We start from the raw sequence: 18,607 nt of genomic DNA on the forward strand, positions 1-18,607 counted from the left end.
CAGAGTTTAGATGAAGGTCAGTGGGCTGGATGATCCTTCCAGAGGTCTCCTCTGTACAGCTTCTGGCAGCCAGGCAGGAGAAACACTGAATCTGCTGTCAGCAAGAGAGGACACAGCACAGAGAAGTGCTGTCAAGGAGCTGAAAGAAAGGAGAGCTGAAGCTGCTCCCATTATAGCACAGGTGAATGGAGACCTGGAGTACATGCTGCAAAAATTCATTTTCTTCCTCAGTATACCTACAGAAGCAGCTATGTTCTCAGCTCTGTCACTACACAACAGGCAAGGGAAAAATCTCCTTTATCCCTTAACCCTTTAAAGGCCAACACCAAACAGAAGTGCTTTTGAATAGCCCTGTGGCAAATGAAGAGGTTGGACAACACCAAGTGCGTGCCTTTAATTTTCAAGCATTTGTTTTCTGCTGTGTTCCAGTCACACAGACCTAGCAAAGAGCTGGAAGCTACTGTGTGCTCCAGCCGCACACCAACCCCTGGTCAGAGGGGGCTGGCGGGTTCCCAGACACGAGCGCGGCCCAAAGCGCTGCTGCCCGCGCTCTGCCGGCTCCTGCGAGCGCCTGCCGCCCCGGGAGCGGCCGGGACGGCCCTTCCTGTGCAAGAACCATTCCCCAGGTGCAGGGTTAGTGCCCTCTGCATGATCAGACCAAGAATGGATCCTGTCTTCAGACAGAGATATAAAGCTGCTCTGTTTCTGTTACTGCCCCAGACATCCAGAAGACACAGGATGCCTATGAGATGACAGTGGACAAGCTTCTCACCGACAAGCCACAGTCCTGAGGTGATGAAAACAACTTCACATTAAAGCAGTGATAGGGAAATAGTCAAACTCCCTTTCAGCAACAGATTCAGTTCTTCTGTTTTTCTAACTGTAACCAAGATGCACAGTACAGCTGAGGAAACAAAACAGTAACAAGTTATTTTGGATACTGTTTTGCAAACAAATGCATGGGCAGTTATCTAAGTGCAGGAACGTTGCTCTGAGCAGGCTCTGGGAGGGAGCCGAGCGCTCACAGGTTCTCCAGCTGCAGGCGCCGAGCAGCTCCCACCATCTCCATCGGGAAACTTCTGTGACTCTAGAACATCAGCAGCTTATGCTGGAATAATTCGTGAAGCGCCACCTCCCTTAGGTACCATGGGACTATCCCCTCCTACTCTAGACACTAACATAGACACAACCACGAGGACAGTTAGAGGAGGTATTCTACAGCTAACTGTTAATTACATTAATTGTCAAGAGATCTGACTCAACTGCTACAGAGCCTGGTGCAAGCTGGGCCTCCTACTCCCCGTAGCAGGGATGTCTTGTCCTTGGGGAAAGGGTGTAACAAAAGCAGTGAGTCACCTCACACACAGCAGGCCACCGCTGACACAGCTACACCAGGACAGCCTCCTGATTTCGGTATGATCTGTCTGCCCTGGCAGGCTTCACACTGCAGAGTCAGTGCTTTGAGTGCTTTAAAAAGTTGCATACAGCTCTCTCCAGAACCAAGAAGCAAGACATGAAAACAAGCACTTTGAGCAACATTAACGGTGGGGTCTTCTACACAAGTTAACATAAGCATTCATGTGTATGAGATCCACGAACAGAAGACCATGATCAATACCTGAGATCAAAGGAAACACTGGACATAGAAGCACAGTACGAGATGGGCAGCAGAGAGAATATTAACTCAGTCAAACTGTGCTCACCGCTTCCCACTGTGACACGAGCGCCACAGCAACAGCACCAAGGGACAGCTGGGGAGCCCAGAGCAGAGGACGGAAAGAGCCGGGACACAGAGCCAGAGCCCTTCTCCCTCTCACCCATCAGGGCTTCATGGTTCCCCCCGCACCGGCTGCTGAGCTCGGGTGCTCACACAGCGGCACAGGATCAGGGGTTCATTAACATCCACCTAACCAAGCGGAGGACGGGAGACCCACATGGTTTGTGGTTTCTCTAAGTCTGGAAACCAAGCATGTGGCAATTTGCAGTACAAATATTAGTACTCTGTTAAATTAAGCACCACCTTTCCCAAGAGCCAGGATCACATCTCACTAAAACACAGCACACACTCCAAAGCCCCTGTCCCACAGGACAGGTCTCAACAGCAGTCTTGAGTGACAGCTCTAGAAGTGCTCCCTGTTCAAAATTAAGGCAGATGGTTCAAATGCTATGGCAAGACAGAAGGAAATGCCTAGACCCAGCCCTTTCAGGTGTTTGGAATGAGCTGGTACAGTTTGCACAACAGCACCCGTACACCCAAGCTCTGCAGACACTCCGGTGCACACGCAATTTCAGCAAACAGTCAAGAACGCGTTGGGGAGTTGAGTACCACCATCAAATCTAAAACAACTCTCCAGTTTATTGTCATAAGGACTCCAGCCTGATCTTTCTCTTTGCTTTCCTCTGCAGTGATTTAGAAGTACAAGCAGGATTGCCGGGAAATTTTAACACAGCAGGATTCACACAATCACTGGAAGCCTGGCGGTACCAGATTGCTACTTTTTTGATCAGAGAGTTACATTGCAGGATGTTCTGGCCCGTGCCCGCCCGCAGAGCCGGAGTAGCCCTCCTCCCTACCACACACAGCGCTCAACACAGAGGAACGCGCAACAGCATTTGAAGCTATAGGTGGGTTCCAGTGCGCAAACCATCCTGCAGTTACCAGAGAACGCCCTCGGGAATCTGGCTAACAAGAGCACTGCCTTATTCAGTGTCCCCTGCCAGAACAAATGCATTTACCTTAGGCTTTGGTGCTTCAAAACACCGAAGTTGTTTGGCACTTCCTTTAGGTTTCACACATACATTGTACATATTAGTTTCTGTCAGGTATGCACGTGTGAGAGCAATGCACTGCGAACAGCAACGGTGTTAAGTAATTGCTTCTGAAGTTCTAAAGCCGCCAGCCCGGCCACAGAGGGCGGTGAGCCAGCCTGCACCCGCCACGTCCTGCTGGCCTTGAGCGTTCAGCCCCTTGACAGAGCCAGGTTGACCTGTCGGCTCCAGCGAACAAAAACTGAATCCAAGAGCAAAACGGGCAAAACCCAAACTCTGGAGGGAGAAGATGCTTCAAAAAAAATCCAAAACCACAACTAAGCATAAGTTTCGCTACATGAAGATGACCCAGCTGCCCTCCTTGCTATCCCCAAGCACTCACCACTCTGAATGCTGCAGACATCGAGCAGCCTGACAAGGTGAGCAACAAGCACTTGCTGCCTCCCAAGGCAAGAAATACAACCACAACCCACAAACCGTTCAGCAACTGCGCTCCAAGGAGCATGTGCAGAGCTGCAATCACAGCACTTGGACTCGGTCAAGTCCAGGACATTTGAGAACAGCAGCCCAGCTTTTCATGCCTTGGTACCTGTCAGGCTACCAAGTACCAATTCAGATGGGTTATTAAGCATCCTGCTTCCTAGATGTATTTACCAATACTTCAAAAATTAGACCTCCTATTCAGAGACTCCTTACTAAGGAAATCCAGCTTGCGTGTTTTCTCAATAAGACTTCACCATAAAGTCAACTAAGAAAGTTATCCATAAATCTTACCCATAAGAGGAAAAATGAACTCTATATTTTAGACATTTGAACATGCAGAAACTGTGCAGAGAGACCAGAGTTCCCATATGCACAAGTTGTACTGCAGAACATGCAAAGAACCCCCTTCAGCAGATGCTGCTGGACTATTTCCTTCCTACATTTGTGATGGTAGCTATGTGAAAACCCTACCTCTCATCTTCAACACAGAGATGCAGGAAAACAGCAACCAAAGGACCACTCCACAGAGCTGAGAACAGCAGTCGGTGCTTCCCAGCAAGAGACTCTACTGACAGCCCAGTCACCCTGCTCACTGCGCCCTGAGGCGTCACACGAGGCAAACTCCAAGCCAGCGCAGCCATAGGCAGCTGCACTCACTCCAGAGCAGTGCAGAACTGGGCTGAACAGGCTCGGGGAACCTCGGGACAAGAGGCCAGTTGAACAGCATCCACTGCCTCTTCAAATAAGAAGGGTTGTTAGTAACTTGAAGCCAAGAGCGTGGATGGAGCAGACAGAACATACAGCCACGGGTCTGCCCGTGTCACAGCACAGCGCGCACAGGCATTTCCTACACCAGCGCAGACCAGCTCCCTCCTGCAGGCATTCACCCTCCCTTAAAACCTCAAAGGCCTTGGAAAACCTGGGCAAGGGTTTAAGCACAAGTTGTGGCTTCTGGGGGACACTCACTGCAGGAGGTCACGCTCCCGCTCCGGCCAGGTATGCAGGTTTTTCACAAGCCATTTGCAAACTTCTTCCAATCCTGCAAACAGGATTAAGCACCAGCCAGTTAACACTTTTCACATTAAATTGACAGTTCAACTTTCAGCACCAGGAGTTCAGATCAAGAAATGCATCTGAAACTATTATTCCCTTCTATCTTTCAAGTTTCTCAGTGTTGCACAAACCACAGTGCAGCAAGTCTGCCCAAAATATGCAAATATCACTGACACAGAAGTGATTCACATCCTTGAAATGTGTCACTACTGGCTAGACAAGGAGACCTTTAATCCTTGAAGCAGCCAAGGGCCACCCTTGTCCAGTGCTGTGTTTGCCCTGCAGTGCTCAGCCCGAGCAGAGGGAGCCCAGGCAATTACCTTCACTGAGGTACTTTTCCTCTGCTGAGGGGTTAGAAAAGAATACACGAGACTTAAAAAGTAAATACATTTTTCTTTAAAGCAAAGGGAAAGCCTGATCTTTCACCACTCACTGACCAGCAGTCACTAAGATGTGAAGAGACACCAATAAAAAAGTCCCACTCTATCACTCCGAACATGAGGCTTCCAGACATTCTTAAGTAACTTCACTTTTAGTTGTGTCACCTGCCAGCTCTGCGTTACCTGCTTTTGTCTAGAACAGCTTGCTTTGAGCACAAATCCGTATTTTACTGCCCCCCATTGCTGGGTGATGTGTGCAGGAGCTCTGTTTACCTCTGAACAAGGACACACGGCCATTGTTGCTACAGGATCAGGCAGCTCTAGTTTCAAAGTCCTTATCAGAGATCACACAAGACAACTTGATTTTCACCTCCAGGTCCTGGCTTGCCGCATGCAATCTGTTGACTTACAATCTGAACAAGCACTTGATGCCACAACCCTTGAACTGCTGCTGAAAGAATGCCTGAAACTTCAGTGCTGGAGAGACGCCCTGACAAACCTGTACCAGTTCTCACTCCCTGATCTCCCAGGCAGGAATGCCATTTCCCTTAACACCTCAGAGAAGTTTCACAGAGTTATTTGGCAAATTTTTTTAGTTCCCGCTCACTCTTGCCTTTTAAGCTTGGACACTGCTTACAATCCTGTCAGCGACAGTGTTCTACACAGACATCTTTTAAAACTTGTTTGAATGACAGGTATGCGCCCTTATGTCAGAATTTCAGAGAACTCGGTACAATACCTCATTAATCTGCAGGAAATTAGGTTTTATGGTTCTGTTCCCACTCTCAAGTACTCAGCCTACCTTGGGCTAGCACCTCAGCTTTTCCCTCTGCAAGTGCATCAGTTATAGATGCCACCACAGCAATCTGAGGAGTTCAGGAAACCTGCAAGTACTGCAGAAGGGGTTTGGTGGGGGCAGGGGACACCATCCAATGCAACCACAAGGCTGAAGCATCCGCGCTGAAGCCCAAGGTGTGGCCGTGCAGGTGGAAGCGGGTGCAGAGCGGCAGGGCAGGCTGGTGCTGGGGCACTCGCAGAGCTGCGACAGGAGGGCTCTGCTCCCCAGAGCAGCACAGCGCTGAGCTGCCTTTCCTGCCGCTTTCGAACAGCGGCCACGCGAGAACAAAGCAGAAAGCAGGAGATGCACAGAGACGTGTCACTTGTGACAGCTGCTGCTGGTCAGCCCGTTCCAGAGCTGGGTGACCCCATTCCTCACCAGCAAGAGTTACCTGCTAGAAGAACAAGGCAAGGAGAGGAGCATCCAGGCTCCCCCAGCCACCACTGGCATAAGAACAGAGCAACCAAGAATAGCAGATCATGGACTCATCCACAGAACTATCCCCTGTTAACCCGCTGGGGCACAAACAAGTCTTGGGGACAGGGAACCCCATGCAGAGTCTTACTCTGAAAGAATAAGCCATTTCACAGCAACTTTTTGGGGTTAATTGTGTTTAGACAAGCCCATGAGTAAGGACAGGACTAGTTTCCTTCTAGGAAGCAATCCACTCATGGCCTTTAATGGAAATCTCCAAATACTTTGGAATTAGCTGTTTTGCTGTCTTAAGGGAAACTTCATCTTACCCTTCCCATAGATGAGGTAGTTTTCTACACACTGAAAATTGAAAGCATGCTAAAAATACAGCTAAACTTAAAAGCCACACATAATTTGTAGATGAGCTTTTAACTTTTTAACAGAATGACATCTGTCTGCAAACTGTAGTACTAAACATTTCCAATCTTAAACCTTTATGCATCCATTTTCTCCTCTATAGTAACTAGAGTGTTAGAAGTCAGAGTCAAGTAGCCTTGGTGTGGGTTGCTCCACAGCCCTTGTAGCAACCAGGACAGATGTGACCAACAGCAGAAGAGAACCAAAGCATTTCCTACCCTCTACGGCTTTTAACCAATGTTCGTTAAAAAGCAGGTTTAAGCATCTTTGGCCAGACAGCTAGTTATCTGAAGATCAACAGCACTGCAAATTAACTTGATTCAAATGCAACTGGCCTTCCAGTCACATTTTCCTCCTAAACGGGACACTTACCAAGGGTTCCAAGGGAACAGACAAGGTGAAAAGCAATCTTCATGTTACGAGCTGCTCCAGCCTTTCACCTCAAATACCCAGCAATTCAGAAAATAAATTAGAGAAAGAAGAGGAGTCTGTCAGCAGAAATGCTAAAGTTTTAATCCTTTCAGGAAAACAGCCAGAAACTTCTCTCACGCTGAAAAAGCCAACTTGTTTCAGCTTTCACATTACATGAAATTGTATCCCTTTTGTCTGAATACAAGGCTGCTTAAAACAAGCAAAGCACAAGGGAGAAGATGTACTATTGTGCTTGCCAAGCCCTGACAGATGACAGCCCAGAGCAGCCCAAGCCAAACTGAGCAGGTGTGGCAGGAGAGCCCCCCGATCTCAGCCCAGGGCTCCGGACACACCACACACAGGGAAAAGCGGCACGTCCCCTCCCTGATAGCAGAGTAACGCAACCAGAAAGTTACAGATAACACACTTGTGATAGCTACGACAAAGCCCCCTTATCAAAAAGGACAAATGACTGGAAAGCATTAGGTACCTGTTTGCCAGGTCAGGCAGCGAAGACCATCCTGCCTGCCGTTAATCAAGGGGAGATTAGTTAATAATTGAGTAGGCTGTCACAGCTCAAGACACAGTACCAAGTACACTGTGCCACACTCTCAGCCAGACCCCTCACCAGAAAAGGCATAAAGCTGAGAATGCACGGAAAAGATCACAGAGAGCAGAACACACTCACACAACAGTCTCTGCAGCGACAAGTCATAGCAATTCAGGAAATAAGAAGAAAGTTCCCAGCATTTTGGCAAAGAGCAAAACTAAGCCATGAAGGAAGCCCAGTTCTCTGCTACATTACCATCTCCACTGAGCTCACACATGAGGGCATACAAGTCAAATCCTGTTGGCTTCCATGATCTCATTACACAGCTCTCAGCAGCCACAGCGACCCCATTATGTGCCTAAGTATTCCCACAGTGCAAACGGGCATCTCAGAAAGGCAAGAGACCTCAAAAAGTTCCTCAAACTGCCTCCCTAGTGGTACAACAGCTTTTTTGACTGATGTCAGGGCTGGCGAGACAAGCTCAGCATACCTGCTACCCAGCCACAAGCAACGCCAAGCCCAGCACGCTGTGACTGGAATGCAGCCTAGTGGGTACTTGAGTTTTTAGTATCAGAAATGTTTGTTAACATGGCTCAAGTGAAGCAGCGCAGCAATACTGGGAGACTTTGGGCATCCTGCCATCCATTTATTTTAAGTAAGTGAGCTCAACAACAGACAGGGCAATAAAGGCAGTTTCAAGAAAGTGGTAATATTACACCTCTTGCCATAACTACTGAAGCAACAGCCTTAAAGTTGCAGCTGTAATTCAGGCGCATGTGGAAGCTCTGAATCTTACCTGAAACCTACTGAGCCGTTCTGTTTTCTCCTCCCAGCTGTTGATTACTGGGGTGGATGGGATGAGGGGGAATATTACCAACTGCCTCCCAGCCACTTTTCAGTGATGCCATAGCTTGCAACATCATGATTGTCTCCATGGTGACACAGTAACACAACTGAATCCGAACAGGAGGAGGCCAATTAGAACAAGAAAGCTCTTTTGTGGTTGGAACCATAGTAATGGACAGAAATAAAAGAAGTTGTTGTAGAAAGTACATCATTCCAACACTAAAAACCTTGCTTTTAATTTGCCAGGTGAACATAAACCCCCCAAATCACAGCTAAGTATAAAAAAGCCCTTCCAGACTGGAAAACCCATGATATCATTAGCTTCCCTCCCAGCTCTGAAGAGCACCGAGCACAGCTTGCATCAGAGAGCACGTTTTTCCTCTCCCCTCATGTCAAGTTCTCCCTTCCCTCCCTGCCCACATGCTCAGAAGGCTCCTCAGCCCATCACGCTCAAGCAAACCCTCCCAAGTGCCTTTCAACTTGCCACAATTCGCATGCACACGCGTGTGGGGGGAACACACAAAGAAACCAACCCGAGGCCTCCCATCCATAGTGACTCATGCCAGCCAAGATTCCGCCTTCAAGGATGAAGCACACTCAGGATTTGAAAGAGATGTGAACAAGACCTGGAGCCTCTCAGTATCGACATAGTGTTGTTTTCAACCTCCAAACCAAGGAGACACACAGGAGCACACTCCGCTAGCCTAAGTTAAATTGTTCCAGTGCTGTTGGTGGCATGTCAAGCTAAATCTGACTCTGACTGATCCCCACTCTACAGTGCATGTTCACCAGGAAGCACTTGCTGCAGTCCCACAGACGAGGCAACTGCTCACGGGGCCAGGAGCAACACAAAGCCAGCAGGAAGCCCCCAGGAGGAGCAGCTGTTTAGACTGTACCACGATCAGGCTTTCAGCCTTAGGCACCTCCACTTTGTCTATAGATCCAGCTCATTAAATACATTCAGGAGTACATTTACAGCATTTTTCTTTTCTCAAGCAAGCCTAACTGCTGCAGCAGTCCACGCATAAGCTTAGGGTACGCTTTTCAAGAAAGCAAGCTTGGAGGTGTACACACACCACAGCAGAAACTCCGGCTAGCTGGCGTGTGGAGAGCTGTACCCAGCACAGCAGCTCGAGCGCAGTTACTGAACGTGCCCACGACTGCGGGCCAGAGCTGCAGCGAGCAGAGCTGTTCTGCACCCCTCCGGCAATTCAATGGCAGGCACGTCGCTCTTGGCAGGGGAAGCGGAGCACATGGGTCCTTAGTCCTGGCTGTGGAGGCTGGGCAGTAATCAGGTTATCTGCTGTTTTGCGACTAAAACTCTAAGTGAGCCAGCTTAAAACTGATGCTGAAAGGCACCACACCATAAGAATTAGCATAAAATATATTTAACAGGTACCCTCAACAACTGCAACACAGTTCTCAGTCATAATCCAGCCAAGTGAGAGGCTTTGTGCACAACACTTTTACCAGCTCCTACCTCATTCTGGTAGAGTTATTTCACAGGACTTGAGTTAATGCCTTAACAGTGACCAGAGTTCCTGCTAGGATTCACTCATCCATCAAAAACAAGGCATCCCGTGGCACACTTCACAGAAATGGGACAACGGGACTTCTTGAGCCGTTGTCACCCATGAAGACAGTTGGTTTACACAGCAGATGCACACAGGACAGCACTGGATCAGCTCCAGTTCTCACAAGCCCTTCAAAAAGGCTCTAGTTCATTCTTCTTTAGTTCATTCCGGCCTCAGCATTCCTGGTATGTGAACTTGTCCACCTAGAACTGCAATCCCATCCACCTGCTGTCTGCACACACACCACCACCCACAGCCAAAGCACGCTGGCTAACAGAGCGAGAGCCAGGAGAGAGCAGAAAGTGCGATAAAGTGCGAACCAGGCCTTGCAGCACTGGAAAAACACACTAGCTACAGAAGGGAAAGAAACCTGAGAGATGCAGGAATTACAACTTTGGAAATAACCAGCCTCTAAAGTTATTTTTAGAGCTATTTCCCCCAGCACCCAACATATTCAGAGCCCTTGAAAGAAAATAATCAAAGGTACACACACAAGTAGCAGTGGCAGAAGAAAGCAGCCAGTGCTTCAAAGCGCAGTGCTGTCACAGCACCCGCAGCCTGAGAGGCTGGCCCAGTTCTGTCCTTTGGTTTGAAGCGGCCTCGTTAGTCTCTGCTCTGCTCCAGCACAGCGCGCTCGGAGCGGCGCCACACGAGCGCGGGCACGGCCAGGCTGCCGGGCAGGGCCGAGCACAGCGCTTGAGAGACGGGAACAGACACACCGGCACTCCCAGCCTTGCTTTTCAAACCCTGTGCTTGTTCAGCGCCCAGGATGACAGGTTAGGAGGAGCTTCTCCACTGCCCCGCGGCCCCGGCACCTCCCACCCGCCCGGCGGCGGGGGCACTCACGGCAGCACCGGCAGCGCTGCGGTCCCGGGCGGGGGCTCCGGGCGGGGGCTCCGGGCGCCGCGGCCCCGCTCACAGCGGCCCGGAGGGGCTGCGGGGCCGGCGCAAGCGCTCGGAGCTCGTCTCGCTAACTGAAGAAACGGCGGCGGCCGGGCTGCCCGCGGCTCAGCGCTCCGGGGCGGGCGGCCCCGCACGGCCCGGCCGCTCACCCGCCCTACGGCTGCTGCCGAGAGCGGCGGCCGCAAAGCGCGGGCGGCGCGGGCCGGGGCCTCGGCGCCTCCATCCGCCCCGCTCCCCGGCGCTCCGGGGGAGGCCCCGCGGCCGCCCCGGGCTGCCCGGGCCAGGGCAGAGCCAGCGGTGCTGGAGCCGCAGCACCGAGTCACCCCAAGGGCTTCCGCAGGCGGCACAGGCCGCCTCTGATTTCCGCAGCCGTGAGAACCCCGTGAGGCGCTTCACAGGCCCCGGGCACCCCGGGCCGTGCACGGCGCCTGTTGGCGGCCCCGCCGCCCGCACCCGAGAGGCGCCGCCTCCCTTCCCGCTCCCAGCCTGCAGATCTCTGCAGTCCGATGCCACATCGACATTGTCCCGAAGCATCACAGACGCACTGAAGCATCACACAGCTGAACGGCCAGAAACCCGGGATACCTCCCAGCCCACGGGCACACGGCGACCGGGGGTCACGGCGCACATGCACATCACAAGCACAACCGCGCGCAGCTCGCACGCTGACAGAGAACAGTGTTGGTGTCAGCAGTTAACGGGCAAGACAACTGAAGACAGATACCCACACGAGCTTTTTGTTCCCCTTCCCCCACAGACCCAGCTTCCACCCATCAGCCTGAGCCAGTATTTGGTTCGAGCAAGAACGGCTCCTGTGAGAGAGCAGGGCTGTACAAGCCAGCTTTGGCAGCCTCTGCTTAGCAACCCGAGCATTTTGCAGCACTCATCTCCCGTAAGCACGTTAACAGAGCAGCGATAAAAGCTAATGTGCAGCATAATACCTCTATTAGCAGCGGCAGCCTCCAGAATGCCCTAGAAGATTGCAGGGTGACAGTGAGATGCAGACATGCGAGTGTGGTGCGAAGAGCAAAGGCCAAGAGCAGCGGTGCCACGGCCGAGGCAACGCGCTCCCGGTGAGCAGATCTCTGCTTCCCAGCACCCAGGATTTCCCTGCTCAAGGCACTGCTTGTGGCAGACTGCAAACTTGAGGGTCGCTGAAACTCAATCCTTTCAAACCAAAGTAGCTATTTTGTCCAAGACCAGAGCTCAGGAGGTGCAAGCACTGTCCAACACCCTTTTATTTCCAAGGGAAGAGAATAAGCATCTGTTTGAGCACTGGGAAAAGTTATCCAGCTCTGTTCTACTAGCACCTATTACCCCAAATCCACCTTCCCTCCTGGAAAATCCCAGTCCATGCTATACAAGGCTGAGCATTACGCTAGCTCCACAGTGCCAAGTATCTTGCTTTGCTCACAGTAGCAGCACTAAGCAGCCAGAATTCCCAGCCCAGGACTGCTGCCGGAGTGGCAGGTCAGACAAGAAAGCCCTGGTAGCTGTTCAATAGAGCGCATCAAAACCTGGAAAAGTTCCTGGACAGAAATGTCATGACTCAGGACCCCATGTTTGGGCCAAGCTGAGGGACTGAGAAAAGCCTCAGGACTCAAACAAGGAAAAGAAGACTTCCCAACAAAACAGTTACTCAAGTGGGCTTACAAGAGACAAGGGAGAGCAGCTCTGCAATAGCCTGCTGGCTCGCGAACTGCCTCAACACACTGTTCTCCACAAGAGCAGCGCTGACCGCGCTGGCAGCCTTGTGGGCGCTGGCAACAAGGGCTCCCAACAAGGGCCTTCGGAAGAGGGGCTGGGAACCCCTTGGGGACAAGCCTACCGCAGCCTTTGGGACACCTTCTCTAGCTTCAAACACAGGTGTCTTATACCTACGGCCTATGAGGGGTGTAATATCCATGTTTTAACTTTCCAATTTTAACTTTCAATTTAATGCAGCTGTAGATACACCCACCCTGGGTAGGAAGTTTTGGGCTTGGAGATGCCTCTTGAACACAGCGAATGCCCTGCTGGCACTCTGATCTGTTAGATCCTCAACCACCCCCAGAATAGAAACGAGGCAATTTTTAGAAGCTTGAATACTTTTATGACAACAACTTGCAATAAAAATTCCTTTTTATCAACTCTTAAAAAATAACTTTTCAGTTTTCATCAAGTATCACCATGCACTATGACAGCGCATCAGTAGAAAGGCATACGAAACTCCTAATCTTTACTTTAATCCCAGCTCTGACAGACCTGCAACACAAGTAAGAATTTACCTTTGAAATGTTCACCACTCAAGTTTCTTTGCCAGCTTCAAACTGGAGAGACAACACAGTTGTTTCAGCTTTGATCTCTTAGAACTGGGTTCAGAAGAAAAGATCATTAAAGTGAAACCTGGATGTCTTAATGCAGAGTCCCAAATAAGATACACAAAACTGACAGTCAACACGTCCTTGATGTACATACTAGTGCTAATGTTTAAAATTTACGCATCCTTACACCGTCCCACTTCCGAGCGCTGCTGTCCGACGCAGCAAGCCACAGCCAGTCTCAGGTGGGTCCCTTTTTAAGAAACTGTTTTCATTTTCTTGGTGTTGCCAGAGGAGCTGACAAACAACCCCCAGAGACACTGTACAGCAGTGAGGATAAATAACCCCACTCCTGCGTGTGCTGTCTGCTAAGGCAAAGCAGCAGTGGGCAGGCTGCAGTACTCGTGGATCAGAGTACTCAGATAAGTTTCTCGCACCCCAGTACGTGTGTGCGCCCCTCTGTGCCTTTACCGGCAATCTCACAGTGCGAGACCAAGCTGAGAGGCTGTTGTTCCTCTTGCCCACCGCTTCTCCAGGGGACAGAAGGCTCAGTGTACCCATCTGCACTGCAACGCCAGCAATTCATTAATTTTGCAAGACAAATTGAAGCGGACAGAATTTCTACTCATCATTAACTAGCCCATCTGCAAATAGTTTAACTTCCCCTTGTTTAAAGGCAGCTTATGTCAAACACCCTGGTGTCATCCTGTCTCCCACTCCTCCCTCTCTCCAGGTGACAGGCTGGCTTAGAGATCGGGAGAGAAGGGAAGGATAAACTTATTCTTTTGTGAGCTGTTCCGGAGGGACGCGGATTCACTGCTCTCATCCCCAAGCCCGACTACATCCTTCACAGGACTTTAGCCAACAGCGTGAATTCTAATCGCCTTTCAAAGCGAACGGCAATCATACTTAGTATTGCTCCCCTCCCTTTAAGTCCGCTCTGATAGGAAACACACTGACTACTTTTCACTGCAGAAATTAAAGTGGATTTTTCTTGAACAAAGCCACCCGCCTGTACAGCCTTAATCCTTCCAGCTCACATATGTTACTGTAACTTGCACTGCACTGAATCCAATTATGCATCTTCAATCCATTAAAAAATATTTGAGGCTGTTGCGCAGGTTGCACAGAGCAAAAGTATCAGCTGAGGAGACAAAAACAAGCCCAGCTGCAGCATGGCTTTGCAGCTTTACTTCTGCAGGCAGGCACATAGTGTATTATTAGGAAAATTAAGTGTCACAGAATGCCTTTTACAGGGTCTAGCAAATAGTTCACTCCAAACTACTCGAGTCTGGACTCAAACAACAGGAAAATCAATACAGGTGACAAGAACTGACTTACAGTTATTTGTAAGCGCCTGGCAGTTATTAGTTATCCATTAAAAGCTTTTAAAATTATATTGCTCTGGCAGCACGCACAGCTAAGAATGAGCTCACGGAACAGCAGGTCTCCCATGCATTACATATTAGGCTGGAGCAGCAGCTGAATAACCTTGAGCTAAGTAGTCAGAAGTGTCTACAAATCTAAACTGCATGCACAGATTAAGCAACCGAGTATCCAACTGACTCAGACACAGCTGCAAAGCAAAACACAAGCTCTCCCCACAGCTGACAATATTTGCCCTGTCAGCTACGGGGACACCAGCTACACCCGATCAAGTTTCATAAAGGTACCTGTTGGCCTCGCAGTGCTCCCTGGTTTACCAAACCCCACCAGATTCTCAGTATTCTCCAAAGAGTCAACCCACATATAACAGAAATCAAGTTCTTCCATTATCACCTTTGCTGACAAGGATCAGGCAGGGGCTGCGCAGGGTCTTCCTGTCCTTTCAAACTGGCACACCGCATAATAGTTACACCCAAGAGCCAAGTTACAGATCCCGGGGCGCTCAGCTACACCAAAAACTCTTACACTGCCACTGCAGAAGAGGAATAGAAATAGCAAGATATAGACACAAAACCAAACATGAGCTTTTAGGTTTTCCATGATTGCAACACGTCAGATAAATTCTGCAGATAACCTTCTTCTGAATATCTGTGTATAACACCGCAGAGCACACACACTAAGTTATCTTAGAGACAAGCAGGCCAGGTTCCATCACTAGTTCGGTTTACTTTTCTCCGCTCATTCAAGGATGTGTAAACTCCCGATGGAAAAGCAGTTACCAACTAAGTGATTTGGACCCTCTGGAGCGAAGTCTGCCAACTTACATGAGCTGGCAATCTGGCTTGTTATCATCCCACACGATTGGGATTTATTTTAAGATCCAATGCCACATGCTGTGGGATTTTTTTTCTTCTTTCTCGCCCACCCCCCAGTAACAAGTCACAGCCCACGATTCGGAGATCGTAATTCCATTCCCGTCTCAAACACACATTTCCTGCACAACCTGGGGTCAAGGTCTGTACTTTTGCAGAATAAGTAATATTAGTCCTATCAACAGCATCCTAAAAATAAGCCTCTTTTTTGAGCCTCTTAAAGACTGGAGTGGAAATTAAGAACTACATTTACTTACTGCTCAAAACCAACTGTAACACCCCCGCTCTCCAGCACACGGACACCTGAGCTACACCTGCAGTCAAACGCAGAGGCATTCAGCCTGGGCCCTTGGACAGGGCAGGGCGGCTCAACGCTGGGGTGCAACACCAGGGAGCTTCGGCCAGGACCTGTTCTCCCAGGCTAAAAAAAAGAGGCTTTTCAAAGCCTGTGCTGGCCAGGAGGTGCCAGCTTGCTGCGCTGCTAAATGTCAGCCCTCAGCAGCGACGGGTGCTGGAGCTTTGTGCCTCACCCAGACAATACCCTTTTCTCCTCCAAGGGAAGAAGAATCCAAACACCACCTTCAAAGAAGAGTCAGTGTTTCCTGGGGGAGAACACATTTAGTGTGGCACCATCTCATTTGCTCCAGCACACAGGGACTCAAAGGCCTTAAGCACCGGCCTGGGCACCCAGCCTGACCCGCCACGACCCCGCTTCACTGCGGAGGGACGGGGCCAGCGGGGCGCAGCGCTGCCGGGCAGCCCCCGGGCCGCGGGCAGCCCCCGGGCCGGCAGCGGGACCAGCAGCTCCGGGCACAGCTCCCTCCGCCGCCCGAGCGCAGCGGCTGCGGAGCCCCACGCAGCGAAGGCGGCATGCGGGGCGGGATAGGGCAGTCCCCCAGCCCGGGACGAGCGCGGAGGCAGCAGGAGGCCGCCCCACGCAGCTCCCCCACGGATGGTCAGACGCGCGTGGGAAGCGGAAGCGCCACCTGCGATCCCGGCGGGGCGGCGGGCCCGGCAAGCGGCGGCGGCAGCAGGCAGGGCGCGGCACCCCCGCCACGGAGCCATGCAGGGCCCGGCCCGGCCCCCCGCCCGCCCGCCGCGCCCCGGGCAGTCACTCACATTGCTTGAGGAGCTCCAGACACAAAGCCATGGGAGACACAAAGGAGGGGCGGAGGGGACCGGAGAGACGGGGGGGCGCGGGGCGGGGGCGCTCGGCCTGGGCCCCGCGGAGGGGAGGACGGGTCGTGCCCGGCGGGAGAAGGAGGAGGACGGGCCGCGGACTGGGGCCGCGCCGGCTGCTCCTGCGGCCGCGAGGAGGGAGGAGACGCGCAGAGGCCGCCACCGCACTCACCGCGCCCGCCCGCCGCTCCGGCTGCGCGCTGCGGGCGGGGCCGCGCCTTAAACCCCCGCCCGCCCCGCGCGTCACCGCCCCGCCCCGCGCAGGCGCGGCCCCGCCCGCAGCCCCGGCCAGGCGCCGGGAACAAGGCGGCCGGGAGCGTCCCTAGCGTTAACCGTGACCCCGCGTCCCGCCCGCCGCAGACGTGAAACGGGAACGGGGCCGGCCGCTGCCGTTCCCGCACCGGAACTGCTGCGGGGGCAGCCCCGTGCGAGGCGGCAGCGGGGGAGCCGCACACTGCTGAACAAAGCGGGCGCCTCTCCCAGCCCCAGGCGGGAGCTTTGTCTCCTTGTCATGGCCGCGGGAGCCACAGTGACACTTTCTCCAGCACGGCCCCGCCTGGCGCCCACGCACCAAGTGGGTTTGGTTGAAAGAATTCCCGCCCCCGCCGCCGCAGCCGCTCCTGCCCCGGCACCGCGCGCCGGTGGGGCCCGGGCGGGGCGGTGGGAGCGAGCGCTGCCGGGGATCGCTGCCGGGGATCGCTGCCGGGGATCGCTGCCGGATCGCTCCGGCCAGAGCACGGTGGTAGCGGGGAAATGGAAAAGAGGGGAAGTGGATGTTTCCCTGAGTGGGTGTTTCCTGCTTGTCACAGATTTGCCAGCTGAGCTCCATCCTGATGGGCACAGGGAGATGGAACTAAGCCTCACTTCAGCGGGTGCTGTTGCTGTGCTTGGTGCCAGTGTCTTCTGCCTCCCTGTTAAGCTGCCTGAGCAGGATGGATGTGGGGAGGGGAGCAAGGCTGGTACAGCCTGCGGGCTGCAGGGAGAGCCTGCCTGGGCAGAGCCATGCCAGGTCTGGCAGCCCGGACACAGACGTGCTGGAACAGCGTCTGGCTCCATCCCTCTGAGCCTCCCCGAGACACCCGGAGCTGAACGTGAGGATCACCCAGACTCTGTGAGGCCAGGGCCACACTGTGCTGTGGTCTGACGTGAGACGAGCAGTGGGTGCCTGCAGACCCAGTGTGGTGCTGGCACTGCTACTGGTGCTGCCGGCAGAGTGCTTGGCCTGGGGCAGGGCTTGTGACTTTGAAGGTAGCGGTGTTGCCGCGTGGCTCCTGCCAGGAACACATGTGCCACCCCAACCACTTCTTGTTACCATCACGCCTTGGATGCTCTTATTTATTGTTGACTCGCTGGGTTCATGGCATTCAGGAGAGAAGGGCTGGTCTCCAACAAGGGGAGATCAAAGCGCCTTGGGGAATCACTGCACTGAGCTCACACACTGCTGGTTCCAGCAGGCAGGGCTGAGACACCATCACCCTCGGTGTTCAGCGATGGAATCGCTGTGGTTTTACGGCTTCTGCTCTTGGAAACAGAGCAGGAAAGTGGGTCTGAAGGAGGATCTCAACAGAGTCAGCCCTGAGACTTGGGACCTGCAGCTCAGGGCCCCTGCCCTCTGCTGCCTACCAAGGAAAACAAGAAAATTGTTTTCAGTTTAACTGCTTCCAGGCTTGGGAGTGACACACAGCTTCAGACCCCGAGACCCTCATCCACGTGGGCTGTGAGTGGCTCTGCAAAGCTCTGAGCCGATCTCTTCCCAAATCCTCAGAAATACCCATGTCATGGCTCCACAGAAGGAAAAACTAATGGAAAAAACAGGAAGAAGAAGAAAAGCAAACCCCAGAACAAGAGAAACACGCACAAAGAAATCCTCATTTGCCTGTGCTGTCTGAAAACCTGCGAATGCACAGGCCTGACTGCATGGGCTTTCTAAACCTCATCCGGTCCTGCTGTCCTGGGACACGTGTGTGTCTTAGCTAAGACTGTTGTTGGTCACTGCTGGGCTGCTACAGTGACAGCACAAGACCCGTGGCCACAGAGGGAGATGCAGAGAGGTGCTGAGCATCGCCAGCAGCAGGGACAACAGCAGGATCTGTGATTGCCGGGCACCAGGGCAGCTCTGTGCCCACCCAGTTCACATGGATGGCAGCAGGGCCAGCGTGCTGGGATGCCACCAGCCCCCTCAGCCTAAGAGGAGATCCGAGGTGCCTGGTGTACCTGGCACATTGCCCTCCA

The 18,607-nt window shown here is 52.4% G+C and overlaps 1 protein-coding gene across 6 annotated transcripts in view; it reads right to left on the reverse strand.

Moving 5' to 3' along the window:
* The window catches only part of DLGAP4 (DLG associated protein 4), a gene marked incomplete at its 5' end in the record, with an annotated part of 67,586 nt that overhangs the window by 26,597 nt on the left and 22,382 nt on the right, over nt 1-18,607 (reverse strand). Inside the window, one exon of one of the 6 annotated variants that reach the window (XM_080354729.1) lies at nt 16,548-16,556. The exons of 4 other annotated variants lie outside the window; for them this stretch is intronic. Coding sequence is in view for 1 of the 2 variants with exons in the window: in XM_080354727.1 (XP_080210853.1) it covers nt 16,316-16,346 (31 nt within the window). Of the gene's footprint in view, nt 1-16,315; nt 16,557-18,607 lie in introns of those variants that run through there. One more of the 6 variants, XM_080354727.1, reaches the window with a different exon arrangement.

The sequence above is a fragment of the Nesoenas mayeri genome (assembly GCF_963082525.1).
Source record: "Nesoenas mayeri genome assembly, chromosome: 16".
Lineage (NCBI taxonomy): Eukaryota > Metazoa > Chordata > Aves > Columbiformes > Columbidae > Nesoenas > Nesoenas mayeri.